Source organism: Phyllobates terribilis, unplaced genomic scaffold (genome assembly GCF_046119375.1).
Source record: "Phyllobates terribilis strain yellow unplaced genomic scaffold, ASM4611937v1 Scaffold_3__8_contigs__length_932513732, whole genome shotgun sequence".
In the NCBI taxonomy this organism is placed as follows: Eukaryota; Metazoa; Chordata; class Amphibia; order Anura; family Dendrobatidae; genus Phyllobates; species Phyllobates terribilis.
In genome coordinates, this window is record NW_027362763.1 from 760,139,992 (window position 1) to 760,159,922 (window position 19,931).

Sequence of the window (19,931 nt, forward strand, 5' to 3'; positions counted from 1 at the left end):
TGCCTCATCTGATGTATAGAAACTGAACATATTTTGTATTTCCTATATATTAAGTATTGTCCTACCCAATAACCTCCTTCTATGTTACCCTTTCCCTTATTTTATCTTGATATGTATTTTATTATATTTCTCTAAATAAATGTTATCTTTTAATAATATAGCTGATGTGTCACATATATAGGTTTGCTCCAATACAGACACATTCGCGCTTCAGTATATTTGCATTTAGTCCTTACATTTGAGGATAGAAGACCGTAGAAATGATAGAAATTAGAATTGGAGAGGGGGGGGGGGGGGGGGGGAGTGTACATGAACCTTGTTTTCACCTGTCCCCTGACCAGACAAGGGCTAGGTATAACCTCAATATGTCAACCTATGGCCCATCAGCGGCAAACAACTTTCGTTTTTGACCTACGTGGCCATGGTCACAGGAAGGTCTTTTTTTTTTTTTTTTTTTTTTTTTTTTTTTTTTTTTTTTTTTTGCGAAACTGCACATTTTGGGGGAGTTTCTTTAAGAATTTTGGTTTTTGCAGCCATCTGATTTGACAGTGTGGAGAGGATTTCAGCAGAATTTGTTACAAAGAATGACAACCAATTCTTTTTCACTGCTGGACATTCTTCGAAACTTTCGGGTCATGCTAACAAAAAAAAACCATATACACTACCACAGCAAAGTGGATTTCCCATAGAATAATAAGAACGCGTTTGAAGAGGTTTTTGGACAGATTTATTGCAAAAACCTCCATGTGAACATAGCCTAACAGGCCGGTGCCTGTCTTTAGTAGAGAGGGTGGCGGAGGGCTTCTGCTCCTTCGCTGCAGTGATCATTAATGGTCTCAGCACCAGGACCCCTACAGAACAAAACTTTTTTTTTTTGGCAAACAACAAACATTGCCCCAAAGTTACAGTGGTGGTGACATCGCCGGCGCTGACCCAAGTCATCCTCCAGCCCTGACCTATGACAAGGGCACTGGGCTGCCATTATAGAGGATGCCCACACACAAGCAGCCATGTGAAGTGTCAGCTCTGCAGGCAAGCACTGCCCACACAGAGGGAAGCAGCAGGCACAATGGCAGTACAGGGGATGGAGCAGACATGGGGATGGGGGGCATGGCTCCATCATTGGGGGACTATGAACAAGAAGCTGGTAGCTACCTTTCTCTTCTCTCCATATCCTTTTCTTCTTGCTGCTGCTGGTGTACATGCTGCTGCTGTGCTGCTGCTGCTGGGTGCTGGGCTTTAGCTGCGAGTTCCCCAGGCTCACAGGGAATAGTGTGTGACACAATGGAGGAGAGCGGCACTGCCGGGACCCCTTTATGTTTCCTTCTATGTGTATGGACCAGGCGCAGGAGGAGCGCACACCACCACAGCTGTGTCTATGAGGCTGCCCGGCTCTGACACCAGCGGGTCACGCCTCTTACAAACCCCTGCACGCCCCGCACCACCGCCCCCTGGCCGTGCTCTACTCTCTCCTATAGGCCGGGAGATAGGGCCAGTCACTGGCAGGGTGGGAGAGAGCCGACAGGACGCTGCGGACACTGCGCATGTGCCCCGTGTGTTTGTGGGAGGCGACACGGAGCGGTGTGACACGGACACGGGGGAACGTGTGAGCCGGAGCTCAGGACGGAAGAGAAAGGTGAACGCACCAGGCAGCAGTGACGTCAGCGGTACAGACCCGCACCTAACATGTGAGAAGAGGCCCATAGCAGCCAATCAGGGATTTGCTTTCATTTTACCTACGTGGTGAACGTCTGCAATGTGATTGGTTGCTAGGGGCAACACCATTGTTGTTATTTTGCCTTGTTGCTATGGCTGTGTGCTGTAGTATGGGGGAAGCTCTGCATATGTTTTTGCAGTCCTTTGACTGGGTAAGCGGCTCCCCATTGCTTCAGGTTCCCCCCTGTCACCTTCCAGGACCTAAAAACTTTCTTATTTTTTTTTTGTCAATAGAATTGTATCAGGGTTTGTTTTTTTTATCGGAGCGAGCTGTCATTTTTATTATTACCATTTTGGGGTCCAGAAGACTTTCTAATCTTTTTATTCCATTTTTTTTGACAGACGAAAGTACCATAAAAATTGTAAAACATTTCTTCTTTTTTTTTTTTCGATTTTAGCCTTTTCGAAAAGAATATAGTTTTATAATATCTTATTAGTTTGGAAGGTCACACACTCAGCTATACCAAATATGTTTGGGGTCTTCTACGGGAAGAGGGGGTTAATATAAATTTTTACATATATATATATATATATATATATATATATATATATACACAATTATTATTTTTTTTCTATTTTGCACTTTGTTCTTACATCTTTTTTTGGGGACGTGAGCCAGGGATCACTTGATGGCTTGTACAATACACTGCAATACTGTGGTGTTGCAGTGTAGTGTACAGTCACCTTTCTCCTGTGAAGTGTCTGGGCTTCATAGTTCTACTAACATGGCAAATAGGTGCCTCGACTGACATGACAATACTATCCGCTCCATGCAATCTATTTGGAAAACTCCTCTTTGAAGGCGGTTTGTAAAAACAAACAAATTGTGCTTTACTCACACTCCCCGGGTCCAGCACTGAGTCTCCACTGTTGCTTCCTGTGTTTGTGATTGTCTGCAGTGCTGACGTCACGTTGACTGTGCGGCAGCCATTCGGTGAGCTCAGCCGCTTGTGCCGTCAACTCATCCAGTGCCCCTGAGTTCAGTTATTGGCTCTGCTCTATTGACGTGATATCAACGGCAGACATCAACAGACAACAAGAGCAATGGCGGAGACTTCAGTGCTGGACCAGGGGAGGGTGACCGAGTTTATTAGAACAAACTGCAACTGGGAACGGGGTTTTTCTGAAACTGGAAACCCCCTTTAAATGCCTCTGTCATGGTTAATAGCACCATCTAAGGCTATGTTCACACATCATGTTCTTTTTGGCGTCAATTTTCTGCAGCAAAACCTGATCTTCAAGGGCATTTTGTTCAGGATTCTTCTTGCAGTTTTGGTGCTTTTTATGCATTTTTCAGCATTTTTTCCACTGTCCTTCTGTCTTTTTTTATGCATGTACATAAAGTTCTGTGAAAAAAAAGAACACCATTCTATTTTGGCATCAAAAACGCTGATACAAATTTTGATGCGGTTTTTTTCACCACCTATTACTTCCTATGGGTGAAAACATGCTGAAAAAAACGCTGAAAGAAGTGACATGCTCTATTTTCTAGAAAAAAAAACATTCAAGGCACAAAATCCTAAGCAAAAAAAAAACCATGATGTGTGAACAGAGAATTCTGTTTTCTCATAGACTTTGCTGGTACTGCAAAATGCAGCTGAAAATTTGCATAAAAAAACGCTGAAAAAACCATGATGTGTGAACATAGCCTTACTGGTTAAACAACTGCAATATGCATTAGCTCCAATTGCAACAGTTAGGCTATGTGCCCACGATGCAAAATTGATGTGGATTTTTCGTGAGCGTTTCTGCCTCTCCCTGGCAGAAAAAACGCATGCGGATTTTACATGCGTTTTTTCTGCCGGGGAGAAGCGTTTTTTAAGCGTTTTTTCATGCATTTCCACATGTGTATTTTCAAGCACTTTTCCAAGAGATTTTGAGCATCACTTGGAAAAGTGCTTGATAAGTTGGTCACAAAATATAAATCCATGCAACTGGCATGGATTTATATTGTGTGACCAACTTATGCTGCTTTAAATGCAGCATGAATAGTAAAAAAAAAAAAAGAATTAAAACGTAAAAAAAAACAAAAAAAACATTATACTTACCTCTCCGGTGGCGTCCTCTGTCCTCGGCGTCCTGCGGTGTTCTGAAAGGACCTGCGGTGACGTCATTTAGTCAGCTGACAGGTCACGCGACTAAATTACGTCACCGCAGGTCCTTTGAGAACACCGCGGGACGCCGAGGACAGAGGACGCCACCGGAGAGGAGACCGAGGGCCACCGGAGAGGTAAGTATAATGTTTTTTTTATTTTTTACGTTTTAATTCTTTTTTTTTACTAATGGTACCCGAGTCAGATGAGAGTCTCCTCTTCTCCAGACCGGGGTACCATCCGCGCATTGAGCCGCATAACATCCGCATGCATACATGTATACATGTGGATGTCATGCTTTTCAATGCAAGTCAATGGCAGCGATTTTGCCGCGATTACGCACAAGAAATGGTTGTGCTGCGGATTTTTCCGCAATGATAACCCTTAGCGGAAATTTCCGCAGCATGTGCATAGCACATGCGGATTATCATTGGGAAACATGGCAGACAACTTAACAAACGTTTTTAATGCGTTTTTGCGGCGGAAATGCAGCCGCAGAAACTCATTAAATCTGCATCGTGGGCACACTGCCTTAGACTTGCCAGCTGTACAACACAGCTGACAACTATGTTGTATGTACAACTGTTTCATAGTGTCTGTGGAGGCCATTGCATAGCATCAGTCTACGTGTGCATTGGATGGCAACGTCACATTCTCCAGCTGCTGTGCATTATAGAAGTACTTGCCAACTTTTATCACAGGCCATCCAGGAGTCCTCCATGGTGGGTGTGCTCAGCACACTGCCGATTATGTTACTTTTTGTCAGGTTATCCATCCCTTGAATGTGGTATGCTGTGCCATCCAATGTCTGATGATGAGGCATCCCGGCATCATGCACTCAAAACCATTTGGAAGTTCTGGTTTCCTTGAGATTTTTATGGCGCAGAGGAGATTTTCAATCTTTTCCAGGAATCGTTGAAAAGGCCTCCCTGGAGAATTGGCAAGAGGATTTGAGCGAATGTATCCATAACAAATTAGAATTATGAATGTCATCTAAATTTTGGATTCTGAAATTTTTGGGATTTGATTTGAACAGTCAGTCGCCATTTTACTTCCTTATTTTAAGGGTCGTGATGGGTTTAAAATAATAAAATACATCATATTCACTTGTCCAAGGAACTTGCCTGCTTTTTTGTCATTGCTGCAGCAGATCCCACTTCTCTACACCAGTTCTCAAATGGTCACTAGCCTCAGTACCTCAGTACCGGAAGGGAGGACTGGAAAAACCAAGGACCGGCGCAGAGAATTGGGAAGTTGAGGTAAATACGGAGTAAGGACAGGTCTAGAGCTGATTAGTATAGTGTATTTTATTATTTTTTAACCCACCCTTCCATTTATTATGCTTTGGGATCTGTAGAGACCTCAAAACATAATAAATGTCTGTTCACGGCAATCGCCTTTTTCATTTGAACTTTTATTTCGATGTACCGTATTTTTCGGACTATAAGACGCACCGGACCATAAGACGCACCCAGGTTTTAGAGGAGGAAAAAAAAATAAAAAATGTAAGCAAAAAATGTGGTCATGATGCACTTTTAAGGGGGAGGGGGTCTTCTGCTGACACTGGTATAGGGGTAATGTCCCCCAATTCTGACAATATCCCCCATCCTGGTATATATGCCCCCCCTTCCTTTTATACGTGGTCCCCATCCCCATCCTGGTATGCCTGGCATCCCTCCATCCTGGTATGCATGGAACCCCTCCATCCTGGCATGCATGGCACCCCTCATCCTTATCCTAGTATGCATGGCACCCCTCATCCCTATCCTTGTATGCATGGCACCCCTCATCCCTGTCCTGGTATGCATGGCACCCCTCATCCCTGTCCTGGTATGCATGGCACCCCTCATCCCTATCCTGGTATGCATGGCACCCCTAATCCCTATCCTGGTATGCATGGCACAGCAATCCCCATCCTGTTATGCATGGCACAGCAATCCCCATCCTGGTATGCATGGCACCCCTCATCCCTATCCTGATATGCATGGCACCCCTCATCCCTGTCCTAGTATGCATGGCACCCCTCATCCCTGTCCTGGTATGCATGGCACCCCTCATCTCTGTCCTGGTATGCATGGCACCCCTCATCCCTGTCCTGGTATGCATGGCTCCCCTCATCCCTGTCCTGGCATGCATGGCACCCCTCATCCCTGTCCTGGTATGCATGGCACCCCTCATCCCTGTCCTGGTATACATGGCACCACTAATCCCTATCCTGGTATGCATGTCACTACTAATCCCTATCCTGGTTTGCATGGCACCCCTCATCCCTGCCCTGGTATGCATGGCACCCATAATCCCTATCCTGGTATGTATGACCCCCTCATCCTTACCCTGGTATGTATGGCCCCCTCATCCTTATCCTAGTATGCATGGTCCCCATAATCCTGATCATGCTGTACATAAAAAAAAAGAAACACTCCTACTCGCCTATCTTTTCTCCTCCAGCGCTGCATCCTGTCTGCTTGCACTGATCTCTCCATGTGAGCCGCGCATGACGTCACTACCATGTTCGGCTCACAGGGAGAGATCAACTGCCGTAAATCACTGCTCCCCACGCCGGGACTGTGTGCGCGGGGAGCAGTGACTTCACTCTCCTTCATACCCGGCACACAGCGGAGCCACGCTGCGGCTCCTGCTGCTGCCGGCTATCTCGTGTGCCCGCTTATTAAAGGCCATGAATATTCACCCCCTCCCCACGCCCATGGGCGTGGAGAGAGGTTGAATATTCATGCCCTTTAACAGCGGGCACAGGCGATTCCGGCAGCAGCAGGAGCCACAGCGAGGCTAAACTGTGTTCCGCTATTAAGGAGCATGAATATTCAGTGCTCCCCATGCCCCATGGGCGTGGGGAGCAGTGAATATTAATTTTCCTTAGCAGCGGGGACAGTTTAGGCTGCAGTGGGCGGCTGCTGCCTCCTGTGCCCCGCTCCTCCACCGCTACCGCTCCCCCCACACCTCACATATATATACAACCGCCCCCAACATTCAGACTATAAGACGCACCCCCCATTTTCCTCCAAAATTTTGGAGGAAAAAAGTGCGTCTTATAGTCCGAAAAATACGGTAATTGAAGCTGCTGGCTGAATTTAGCAGATCTACCTGAAACGAATTTCAGGAAATGCGCTCATCTCTATTAGGGTGCTTTCACATTGTGTTCCGGTACCCGTTCGGCTTAGGTCCATTACCCCGCAAAACGGGATTCGAATGTATGTGCCGATGGGGCCATGGACTATATTGGTGCCAGAAGATCGATCGTGCTATCTGCCGTGCATCATTTTCGATGTGTACACCTAGTGGAGGCAGACACTCGGACGTAGTAGATTGCGTCTGAGTGTCCGCCTCCAGTAGCCGTACATTCCCGAAAATGATGTACAGCAAAGAGCACTCTCGCTTTGCTGCCACCATTATAGTCTATGGCCCTGTCAGCGCATGCATCCGAATCCCGTTTTGCAGGGGGTTCGGACTTAAAGGGGTTTTCCCACGAACAAAAGTTCATTTTAATCAATAGATCTTGGAATAATAATTGGTTCCACAATTGGATGCGTTTAAATAAAATGTTTCTGTGCGGAGATAATCTTATAAATGTGCCCCTGCTGTGTACTGTGTAATGGCTGTGTCTGACCGTGCAGGAACATCGTCTGATCATACCACATCTCCTGGGCAGAGGAGGAAGCAAAAGAGTATACAGACATTACAGCATGGGATCACAGCTGATTCTTTCTGTGAGGTAAAACATTTCTCTGCCTGTTTTTAAACAATGTTTTACTTCAAAGAAAGAATCAGCTGTGATCCCCTGCTGTAATGTCTGTATAGTCTTCTTTGCTTCCTCCCCTGCCCAGGAGATGTGGTATGATCAGACCATGTTCCGTACACGGTCAGACACAGCCATTACACAGTACACAGCAGGGGCACATTTATAAGATTATCTCAGCACAGGAACATTTTATTTAAATACATTCAATTGTGGAACTTATTATTATTCCAAGATCTATTAATTAAAATGAACTTTTGTTTGTGGGAAAACCCCTTTAAGCCCAGATTGGGCCATCGGTGTTCACCCTTAGTAAATATACGTGCAGATGATTTATCTCCACTGAGAGGGGTTCCCTCCTCAAATTACTCGAGGGTACTTTCAACTAAGTTTGCTTAAATCAGTAGTACAGGTGAGTGACGTAACTAGAGTCTGATGGGCCCCGGTTTAAAATTTGGACCTGTGCCCCCACTTGCATGTTGGTCAGATATATGGGTCCTTTTAGTGTTCTAGATGCTATAAAGACATAGTTATTCGCCCCCCATGTAATATTGTCCCCCATCCTGTCCCTTTACTGTAATAATGTTCCCCATCATGGGCCCCTTCCTGTAATGTCTCCCATTTTGAGCCCCTTCCTCTAATAATGTCCCCCATCTTGGGCCTCTCAGTGGCATAATGTCCCCCATTCTGGGTAGCTTCCAGTAATAATGTCCCCCATCCTGAGCCCCTTTTAGTAATTATGTCCCTCATCCTGAGCCCTTTCCAGTAATTATGTCCCTTGTTCTGCTGCTCTTCTCCAACACATTTAAAAAATAAATGATTATTTTCCGTCACTCCCACGACACACGGTGTCCTCTTCCATAGCTGGTTCAGAGGCCAGCAGCTGACTTCGCTGTGCAAGCCACAGGCGGTGCATGATGTCAGTGCCATGTGCCGTCCGTAACGGGCATGCCAATGTCAGCTGCTCGCCTCTGATTGGCCGGCGGCGTATATTGCAGTGCAGCAAGTCTCTGTGCTGCGATACATGTCAGCTGAATGTGCGTCCTCAGCATTATGATAAAACAGGTAAAGTGTGCAGTGCAAACATATAGTTTAGACCAATGACTACCTGTAGGAAACTCGTGGCCTACTTATTGATGAGTTGGGCAGTTTGAAAGTCAGAGGTGCAATGTGCCCAGGAGTGGTGACCAAATGAGCACTTGGGGCTAGGAAACCCACATGAATAGTGGTTGCACATTCACTTGTTTTTCTTTTCAGTGCACACATCTCTATTTTAGCCCAGCCTTATGGCTCGCTTAATAATGAGCAATAGGGAAACACCATTCATTAGGCTAGAACAGTTATTGTTATGTTTTTGTTTGTATATTTACTTCAACTTGTGTCACTTGTTTGTTTATGATGCGGTGCTTTTCATGCTGCATGGTGGTGTGGCCATCATTTAGGCACCACTGGCCAAGCTGACCCCACAGGGACCCAAAGAAGAGCACCAACTATTATTACTCCAAATACACCAACACACAACACAATTTGTCCCTGGACTGTTGAGTTGCCTCTCAAATTGCCCCTTCCTGTAAACGAAAATCAATACAACACCAAGTCTTGTGCTTTTAATGATTTTTATTACAGACATTACAGACAAACAAACATTTCAGGCTATAGCATCCAAAAAAGCCCTTTACTGAAGCTGAACCTGGGCCATAATTTGCTTCATTGCATAGATCAACTTTCTCATCCTTCCTGAAACCCTGCTTCAGATTATAGGGGAGCAAAACCTAATTATGAATATGTGGGCAGCAACTTGTCCAAATGCCTAAGCTGAGCCCATATGTTACACCCGTTCCTGGACCTGCTCCAGCAATATCTGCTTTTGTCACCTGGCCCACTCATATTCATTTTGGTGACGGCACTAGTGATGGAGGATATTTCATAGTTAATAGCTCTGGGCGATGCCGGCATTTTCCAGCCAGAGACTAGTGTGGTGGGGACCTATGGTGCCACACAGGCAGCATGAATGTATGTACTGTCCAGCATTTCAGCAGGAGTAACCTGCTCCCTGCTGTGACCAATGCACCCATATGACAACCTACTTAAAGGGGTTCTCCGAGAAATTGAATAAAATAAATAAAATATATTTAAATATTACAAATGTTGCTAAATACCTTTATTTAAAAAGAGCCACTGTTGACCTGGTGACAGGTCTTCGATAAATTCCTTTGATACTTCATACATTTGACAGTTATAAGTATTTACTGACCCAGGTTTGATTCTTCTGTTTTTTGGTTCCAGTTCCTGCTTATTTTATACTTGTTGATGACCCTGTAGCCCATGCTCGCTTTGGCACCCTACAGACAAAGTGTGTCCTACCTCTGATGTGCTGCTGTGTATGTGGGGTCTCCAACTTACTTCTGGCCTGCAGGCCTCTTCTGACTTCAGGAATTCCTCTTCTGGAACCAGGGCAGCAATCAATTTAGAGAATACAGAGTTCATAACAACAACTAGAACTTTACTTGGTAACTGGCAGTATTTACAGGCAGGTATAAAGGATAAGGCCCAACAGGTTGTCATCTTTCCCACATGTACCAGATACAACTTCACCCCTGGTTCCCAATCTAGGTGAATCATCTCTGTTGCTTTCTTCTCTAGTCCTAGAGACTCTTCCTCACCAATGACAGTATATCTGGATCCCATTTCTCTCCACCTCTGAATACTAGAGTCCTGACTTCTTCTGCAGCCTTGCATACAGAATGTGCCCCCAGGCCCCCAACGACTTTCTTGAGGTTCCCAGGCTGGCTAAATGGATTCTTCTGGAGGGATTCTCTGGCGATCCACTGTCCGGGATACTAGGCCTACTTCTACCCTAGTAGCCCTTATAGAGCCTGTCAGCTCTCTGCAGTACTGCACACTACTGACTGTGCTCACTTCCTGCTTGTGGAAACTACCCAGAGATTCCTAAAGTGCCCACCCACTATGGGCTGTCCTCACACCTAGTTAACTGTCACAAATGCCTGCTATGTTACTGGCAAACTTCACCTTTCACCTACATTCTAGACAGTGACATCTTGTGACCGTTAGTTAATACTACAGCCCACAAGGAAACATATCAGGAACAAAACATTTTTCACATTCTATACCACAACAGCATTGATGTCTTCAGGGGGAACATGCCAGCTTGTCAATCTCCTTACACATGGACAGTTCACTCTTGCACTGTATGTCTCATCACAGAATACAACTAATCCCTGACACTTGCTATGTTGTGGACTACCAAAGGGGGCCTTAAATTAGACTCCCACCGTTGGACAACCCCATATCAGTTTGCCCAGAGTAGTGTAAAAAGAAAAAAATCTATACTCCCAGATTGATTATGCTTTTAACCCTTTGTTCCCTGCCTGTCTCCTGACATAAATAAACTTTATCTGTAAGAAATGCTGCTCTTCCATTCATACAGAATAGTGAAGACTGCAGCAGCTGATCAGCAACCGCTGATTTGCTGCTCAAGTCACTTGACATTGTTTATATGAGGCTAGTTACTCACGGACTAGCCGTGAGACAGAGTGGTAAAGAGGTCCAAGGAAGGTGCATCATAAACAGAAGGAAGGGGTCATTCCATGTCAAGTGATCCAAATCAGAATATCCTCCCTCCCCACCGATGTCTTCGGATTTTTTTTCTTTGTTTTTTTTTTGAAGTGCAACTTTAGTGAATTACAATTTTTTTTTCCATTTTTATCTTCATTAGTTAATTTTTTATAGATTTCTAAAGTTTTGAAAAAGGCTGAATTTTGGGCTTCTATGATGTTACATTTTTTATCATATCTCGGGTTAGAAATAAGATAAAGAGATGGGAGAGGCACCGTTTTCTTTAGAACGGTAAAGGCTTTAATTTGATATGCCCCAAGATTATGTTTGTTGATATTTTGGTTTTGAGGGGTCAAATTCAACATTTTGATGTGCAGTTTTGAAAAAAACAATATGTTACAACATTTTCAAACAAGGCATATGTGTTACTTGAGTCCTTGGTTACATTTGTACAAGAATTCAAATTGGGCTCTCCTAGGATTATATTTTTAAGTTTTGATTTTCTAAATACAATCTCACCCTAATCATATGTTTAATACTAAAGTAAAAGAATCAATGTTAAATATTTAAATATACGTGTATCAATTTTTTTTATTATTACAAAATTTTTCTGTTTTGTAAGTCGCTTTCTACAATGGTCACAAATTTTCATGCCTGCTTTTATTGATGGATTTGCATCAAACATCCAATCTAGTACTGGCCTAAGATTTCTTATTGTTTTGTGTTTATTTTTTTCAAAATGATTGCAACAGTATATACTAAATTCCATTCCGAATTTAGAAGTACCAGCCATTGCTGTGTGAGAAAGAAACCAAACAGTTAATGTTAGGTAATAAAAATGGAGATTTTCAGTACTATACGCTCTATAGCAGGGTTCCCCAACCTGTGGCTCAGGAACCACATGTGTCTCACGGGCCCATGATGTGTGGCTCGCGGCTGTCTACCAGCTTGATTCAATACCACCGGGTCTAGCAAACAGCTATGGAGAGTAGGTCTTCAGATGGTGACTTTTCTGAGCAGCCCCTCAGAGCGGAAAAGGGGTAAGGTAGGAACTCCTGGATCTTGGTATATTGCCTCAGTGTTATTTCTGTGGGCAAACTTTGGCTGTCATACCGGTAGTGGGGGCTCTGGGTGTCACTACTGTGAGGGTGGTGAGAGCTGGACCTGGCTCTCGAGCCTTGCTCAGATCTGAATGGCTCTCGAGGTTAGAAAGGTTGGGGACCTCTGCTCTATAGTAACACAGTAATAAAAATGGAGATTTTCAGTACTCTACACTGTATAGTAACAGTTACAGTTTTAACTAAAGCCAGTATTTATACTAAAAAAAACCATTAACCTATTAATACAAATGCACTGAAACTGAACACACCAACCCAAATTGTAGTACACTGACTCACTTCATGCCTGTGTAGAGACTACTGTTTGTTTAATTCAGCAAGAGGGCACAGGTCCAGGCATGTCAGGACATGGATTCTCCTTTGCCTCTCTCGCTTTTAACCCTCCGTCAGGGGCAACTGATCTGACAGGCGCAGCTCACTTAGTTTCATTTCTCTATTTTCAGTTTTTTGTCTGGGAAACACCCTCCTCCCAGTACCTTCCTAACTTTAAAGGCTGTGTGAAACCTGAGAAGCCATTTAATACATTCCTATTAAGGTAACTGATCACTTTTAGAGCATTGAAATTTAAAAAAAAGGAAAATATAGCCAATTTTCTAGCCTGTGCCTGACAGGCGCAATGCCCCTAAACTCGTTATGAAACATATTGCCCCTGACGGAGGGTTAAAATAATACTTCATTTCTGTCAGTATTAACCCCTTAATTTTCCCCTTCAGGTATTTATTCTTTTGTTCCTTTTTTATTGTAATTATTGCTATATTCCGCAACTCTTCTGGGGTGTGCTTGTGGTACTCACCTTTTACGAATATGCTCAGGTTGTCTCCGTTACTCTGCAGATCTAGGAGATGTGACTGGATTGGTAGAGAGCAGTTTGATCAGGAAGATTCGAGTGTTTATAAAGCTCATCTCACAGTCCAGTCAGCTGTTCGTCGTGTGAAGAAGCAGCTGAAGTATCCCCTCCAACCACCCAAATTTCTAAAAAAACATGAGTTTTTTATTTGGAAAATATAGACCCTACACTTAGCTGAAAAGATCTGAATTCAAGATTTTCTAAGTTTTTTTAATATATTTTTTTATATATGATCCCATTGAGAGCCCAACTTGAATTTTGGTACAAATGTGGCTAGGAGCATAGGAGGCACATGTGATTTTTTTGCAAATTTAATATCATAGATTTTTTGGAAATGCATTTTGAAATTTTGCATTTAATTATGCATGGTTAAATATTCACAAAGATACTCTTGTTACATATACAGGTGTTTCTTCCAAAATTAGAATATCATCAAAAAGTTAATTTATTTCAGTTCTTCAATACAAAAAGTGAAACTCATATATTATATAGATTCATTACAAACAGTGATCTATTTTAAGTGTTTATTTCTGTTAATATTGATGATTATGGCTTACAGCCAATGAAAACACAAAAGGCATTATCTCAGTAAGTTAGAATAATTAACAAAACACACCTGCACAGGCTTCCTACATGTTTAAAAGGCCCCTTAGTCTGTTTCAGTAGGCTGCACAATCATGAGGAAGACTGCTGACTTGACAGATGTCCAGAAGGCAGTCATTGACACATTCCACAAGGAGGGCAAGCCATAAAAGGTCATTGCTAAAGAAGTTGGCTGTTCACAAAGTGCTGTATCCAAGCATATTAATGTAAAGTTGAGTGGAAGGAAAAAGTGTGGTAGAAAAAGGTGCACAAGCTATCGGGATAATCGCAGTCTTTAAAGAATTGTTATGAAAAGGCCATTCAAAAATTTTGGGGGAGATTCACAATAAGTGGACTGCTGCTGGAGCATCAAGGGGCATCAATGATGGGGCATCAATGTCTGATCGGCCGGGGTCCCGCACCTGGCACGGCTGCCGATTAGCTGTTATGTGCCTCCCATTGAATTGAATAGGAGGCGGATTGCAGTACCCCGCGGCAGCCACTACAGCTAGATGGCCAAGCACCGCAAGTAAGTACTTCCGGCCGGCGGTCACCACCGCTGGCACCAATAGCAGCTGATCGGCTGGGGTATGGGAATCAATGTAAAAGTAGTGGAAAACTTTAATGCACAAGGTGGTTTACAGCTGGATGTTTGTAGTTTGGCCCAATTGCTAGATATTTGTGACCTAGCCCACCTAAGCGATACAATGAGTCAGGTAGTTTCAAAGCTTGATTTCTGAATTGCACCCAGATGTCTGGACTTAATGACTTTAGTATATTCATAAGACGAATGCCCCTTAAAGTACTTATTGATAGGCTGTTGTGTATGCTTGTATACTCATATATACAACATCCTGTTAATCACTACCCTGAGGGTCATCATAGAATGAAGGAAAATGGCACGTATTTCTTGAAAACTGAATATTTAAAATCCACACAAAGTATCAGAAACTTATGTTCCACATTATAGACAAACTAGTACTTTTCTGATATTTCGCCCCCACTCTAATTCCAATATAAAACATGGAATCATGAAAAAAACATTTCAACCAAAAGCAACTAATGATACAGTCATAGCCGAAAGTGTTGACAACTTTAAAATTGTTCCAGAAAATTAAGTATTTCTCCCAGAAATTATTGCAATTACACATATTTTGTTGCATGCATTTATTTCCCTTTTGTGTATAAGGCTGTGTGCCCACGTAGCATTTTTCAAGCGTATATGCTGCGGAATTTCCGCAGCATAAACGCTCCAAAAATGCTTGGTAATCCGCCCCCCATGGTCCTCAATGAGAAGCCGCACTGTCAATGCCCACGCTGCGGTTTTTTCCGCTGCGTTTATGCTCCGCGGAAAAATCCGCAGCATGTCAATTAATTTTGCGGAAGCGCGGCGTAATCGCCGCCATTGACTTGCATTGGGCCGCTTCAAATCCGCAAATATGTAAAAATAATTGCGGAAGTGAAGCGCCTTTGCTGCGGTCTTGTACCTCAAAACCGCAGCAAATAGGAAGTGACGTCACAATTGGGCGTTCCATCCATCCATCCCATGAGCATCCCATAATCCAGGAAGACGAGAATCCCATAATATTCCCGTCTCTCACGATCATGGCTGCTAACGTGGGATGGTACAAGCGGATGAATGTCAACGTGGGATTCATGATTAGTGTGGTAAGTGTCTGTATGTGTCTGTGTGGTGTGTATGTGGTCTGTATGTGTCTGTGTGGGGTCTGTATGTGTCTGTATGTGTCTGTGTGGGGTCTGTGTGCGCGGGTGTCAGCAGGCAGACATAGGCCGATGTGACACTACTACTCCCATCGGCCTATGTCTGTCCCCCGTCCACTCCTGCCAGCAGGATCAGCTCGATGGGAGCAGTAGTTCCCATCAGACTGATCCTGCTGTAAAATGTGCCCCAAAATTAAATTTAATAGCCCCCATATGTGCCTCCATATATTATTGACCCTATCCCCCCCCCCCTATTTTTTTTTTTTTGGGGGGGGGTGCTATCATTATTAAAGTTTTTTTTTTATTTGCCCCAATAATATGTCATCTACTGCCCCCTTTTTTTTCATTGGTGGCCAGTGGTTACCTTAAATAAATTAGTTCATACATTACCTGTCCCCGCCGATCGCCCCTAAAATAAAGTAAAAAATAAAAAAATACACCTATACTCACCAAGACACCTAATTCCCCGAAGCCATCGATCTCCTGTAATAAAATATAAAATAATAAACCACAACCTTATCCTTACCCCTCCGTAGCAGTCCACGAGTGTCCCACGAAGATCTCCAGTTCAGAGCAGCCACATAGAATGTGACCGCTCTGAACCGCTGCCGCCGCTAGAATGAACGGGTTCGCCGGAGTTCAGGCAGCGCTGCTCCGGTGATCTGCTTTACGGCCCCGCTGTATCGTGAGAAATTCCCACGGTACAACAGGGCTGTAAAGGAGGTCACCGGAGCAGCGCTGACTGAATGCACTCCAGTGACCTCAGTCAGGGGCTCATGCTGCTGGGAGCGGACGTGTTCCCGGCAGTGTGAGCTTACAGCAGCCATGACAGCTGTCACATCTCCAGATGTGACAGCTGTGCATGGGAGATCAGCGCAGGAACGTGGACAGGTAACTATTTTTTTTTTTTTTTAGTAAAATTAGAATTAAATAAAATTGTGTTTTATTTCAAATAAATTATTTTTTTCTGGGTGTTTGTCTTTTTTCTTTTTAACACTTTGTAGGTTAGTAATGGGGGTGTCTTATTGACGCCCATCATTACTAACCTGGGGTTCATGTCAGGCGCTGACATGAACCCCACCACTATTACCCCCTGCCACCGCACCAGGGCAGCGTGGAAGAGCGAGGCTAAGTGCCAGATTTGGCGCACAAATATGATGCGCCAAATCTGGGGCAGCTGAGGGCTGATATTATAGCCTGGGAGGGGGCCTATAACCATGGCCCCTTTCTAGGCTATTAATATCAGGTCGCAGCTGTCCGCCTAGCCTTTGCTGGCTACAATTTATAGGGGGACCCCATGTCATTTTTTTTGGGGGGGTCTTCATAAATAGTAGCCAGAAAAGGCAAAGCGGCTAGCCTTTGCTGGCTACAATTTATAGGGGGACCCCATGTCATTTTTTTTGGGGGGGTCTTCATAAATAGTAGCCAGAAAAGGCAAAGTGGCTAGCCTTTGCTGGCTACAATTTATAGGGGGACCCCATGTAATTTTTTTTGGTGGGGTCTTCTTATATAGTGGCCAGAAAAGGCAAAGCGGCTAGCCTTTGCTGGCTACAATTTATAGGGGGACCCCATGTCATTTTTTTTGGGGGGGTCTTCATAAATAGTAGCCAGAAAAGGCAAAGTGGCTAGCCTTTGCTGGCTACAATTTATAGGGGGACCCCATGTAATTTTTTTGGGGGGGGTCTTCATAAATAGTAGCCAGAAAAGTCAAAGTGGCTAGCCTTTGCTGGCTACAATTTATAGGGGGACCCCATGTCACTTTTTTTTGGGGGGGGGCTTCCTATATAGTAGCCAGTAAAGGCTAAGCTAACTGCTGCGGCCTGGTATTAATAGCAAAGGAAGGGTCCATGGTTATTGGCTACTTCACAGACTATAACATCAGCCAACAACCGTCTGCTTTCCCTTTGCTATTTATTAAAGCTATGCGTGAGCCCACTTATTTTTTTTGGTTAAAAGATTTTATTAAAGTGAAAGATTATTGTACAGTGTATGTAGGTTCATTCACTGAAAGCTCCTGCATACGCTGTAAGGTTGATTTCTCACGTCCACATATCCACGTTAGTACAGATAAGTGTGACCGAGCATGCTTTGCAATGGGTCTGTGTGTGGGTCTCCGCTGTGTGTGGAAAATGGCATCAACACTCGTCCCGGAGATTGACGTGTGAAAGAACCGTACAATATAGGTGAGGGGTTAGTGTTGGTGTGTGTGCGTACATATCTCCATATGTTTATTTAATTTTTTTTTTGGGGTTAATCTTTTATTCCTCCATTTTGTTTTTAAAATAATATTCACACACGTTATTATTCACTGTAGATTGAAAAATATCCCGAAATATGGGACCGAGCTAGTCCTGACTACAAAGACAAGCAGAAGAAAAAAGACGCCTGGGCCTCTGTGTTGAGCCAAATGTATCCCCAGTGGGTGAATGCTGAACGTGATGCCCAAGAGGAAATTAGTAAGTTTTGATTTTTACACTTATTTTTATATCTATTTATAATTGCACTTTTTGGTGTGAAAGCAGTTCATAAATTGTTTTGGTTGTGTCATTGCAGTGTATGATATTAAAAATCGGTGGAGATCGGTCACCGACCGGCTGGTGAAGTATCACCAGTCGGTGCAAAGTGGCTCATCACCCAAAAAAAGAAAATTTCCTTTTGCGGACGAGCTGGCCTTCATACTAACCAGTAGGAGTTTGCGGAGGTAAATTCCCAAAACATATTAATTGAAATGTTTCCAAAAATGTTGTATTTACATTGGGATTTACCTTTTATTATATACAGAACTGAAGGAAACATCATGGCCCCAACAGCAGAAGAGGACACAAACACAGAGCAAGCAGAGGAGGAATCCGAGGACTTTTTCCAGCTTTCCTCACCGGATCCATCTGCTTCGGCATCTTCAGCATCTGGTTGTCCCTCACATTCTTTGTCCAATCCAGCGGACATCGGGACGGGTTTGGTGACTGATTCTCCTGCTCCTGCTCCAAGTGACGCTGGAAGCTCTGCTGGTGATGTGTTGAGGCCCACTGGGAGGGGGTCTGGTTCTGCTCATCTCGTGGCATCGAGAAGGGCGGGCAAAAAAAAGGCCAAAAGCCACGGGGGTGGGACTATTGTGCTTGAAGCACTCACAAATCTAACCCTCAGCCTTGTGGAAAGGGCATCCCAGGAAGATGCCATCGATAAATTTTGCTCAGCCCAAGCTGCCCGCATCAGATCTCTGCCACGAGATAGGCAGAACATGTACATGACTGCAGCAGGCGCTATGGTCATGGCAATTGAAGAGGCAGCAGTTATGCCCTCGCCCCCAGCCGTAGTATGCGGAATATTTAATTGTTTCAAACCCAGTGTGCCTCCACCACGACCAGCAGCTGCAACCCAGCGTTTTGGGCAGGTTGCTGCAGCATACCGTCCAGAAGATATGCAACCAAGTTATGGTCGGCAAATGGCTCATGGTGCATCATCATTTATCAGAGGACCATCCCCCAACTCTACTTTTTCTCCAGAAATGTTTCCTGGGTACAGCTTTGAAGAAGACCTTCAAAACTTGTAGTTAAAAAATTTTACCCCTCCCTGTCAGCATTTTTGGACCCTAGCAAATACAGACAGCACCTGTAGGTCGATAGATACACAATGTTTTAGAGAATCAGACAATTAACAAAGACCTTTTCTTATGGTCACCTATACCAGGCATCAGGCGTAGGGGACTGTAAGAAAAGGTCTTTCTTTTGATATAATTAAACAACCTACAGGTGCTGCCCGTATTTTAGGGCCCAAAACTGATTAGAGGACAGGTGTGCTGTACACAGTGTGTAATTTTTTCCCAAGTTATGGGCAATGTTTGTCCGATTAAATTTTCTAGAAGTTTGTTGTTTTGTGTTTTTAAAAAGTTTTTTACAGTTATTCTATATTACGTATTAAAAAAATTATTTAAACTATCTGTTAATTTTTCTTTTCAAGTGTATATGTGGTTGGATTGGGTTGTAATGAAAAAGTGTTCCCCTGATCTGCGCTCACCATAGCGCAGGTCAGAGGAACTCTACATTTTTGAAATTTGTTCAAACTAATCTACGTATGTGGTCGGCTGTATACAGTGGTTTTTAAATTAGAAATATACTTTGATATTTTGGACCACAACTATTTTTTGGATGAGTACTACTCTCAACACTGTTATTTGCTAGTTCTGTTCTTAGCGCAAGCAAATAACAATGGTGAGGGTTGACTTTAGCAGACAGTACTTGGGAATAGCGCTCTAGGTAGTAATGCCAATTTACAGGCTCTGGTCTTTGTGGGTTGTTCACTTTTGCGTTGACGTATTGTCGAAAAAAAAAATGTAGAAGGTTGCAATTCAAGAAATATTTTAGACAAATTTAAGTTTAACCAAAATTTATTTTTTTTAAAAACATTTTTTTTTACATTTTTATTTTAAAAAAAAAGGAGGAAGTTCTTCTTTTATTGTTCATCAGATCTTCTCTGCTGGTCAGGCTGCTCAACACCAGCACAGGAGTATTGCCAGTGCACGGCAC

General features: G+C 43.6%; 2 protein-coding genes across 5 annotated transcripts in view; one reads left to right on the forward strand and one right to left on the reverse strand.

The window, feature by feature from the left end:
- MACROD2 (mono-ADP ribosylhydrolase 2) overlaps positions 1 to 1,606 on the reverse strand; it is a 2,798,553-nt gene extending 2,796,947 nt beyond the window's left edge. Inside the window, exon 1 of one of the 3 annotated variants that reach the window (XM_073672205.1) lies at positions 1,156 to 1,605. In XM_073672205.1, the coding sequence (XP_073528306.1) occupies positions 1,156 to 1,204 (49 nt within the window). In that variant the 5' untranslated portion in view covers positions 1,205 to 1,605. Of the gene's footprint in view, positions 1 to 1,155 lie in introns of all 3 variants that reach the window. The other 2 variants (XM_073672203.1, XM_073672204.1) reach the window with 2 other exon arrangements.
- On the forward strand, positions 1,167 to 19,303 carry LOC141257556 (uncharacterized). 2 transcript variants are annotated; one of them, XM_073672207.1, is made up of 4 exons: positions 1,167 to 1,688; positions 17,723 to 17,864; positions 17,962 to 18,109; positions 18,190 to 19,303. In XM_073672207.1, the coding sequence occupies exons 2-4, from the start codon at positions 17,816 to 17,818 to the stop codon at positions 18,956 to 18,958; spliced, it is 966 nt and encodes a 321-aa protein (XP_073528308.1). In that variant the 5' UTR covers positions 1,167 to 1,688; positions 17,723 to 17,815; the 3' UTR covers positions 18,959 to 19,303. The 2 variants fall into 2 exon arrangements, with proteins under 2 accessions (XP_073528308.1, XP_073528307.1); XM_073672206.1 differs by having other exon boundaries at positions 1,168 to 1,636; positions 18,190 to 19,298.
- Positions 19,304 to 19,931: the final 628 nt, after the last annotated feature.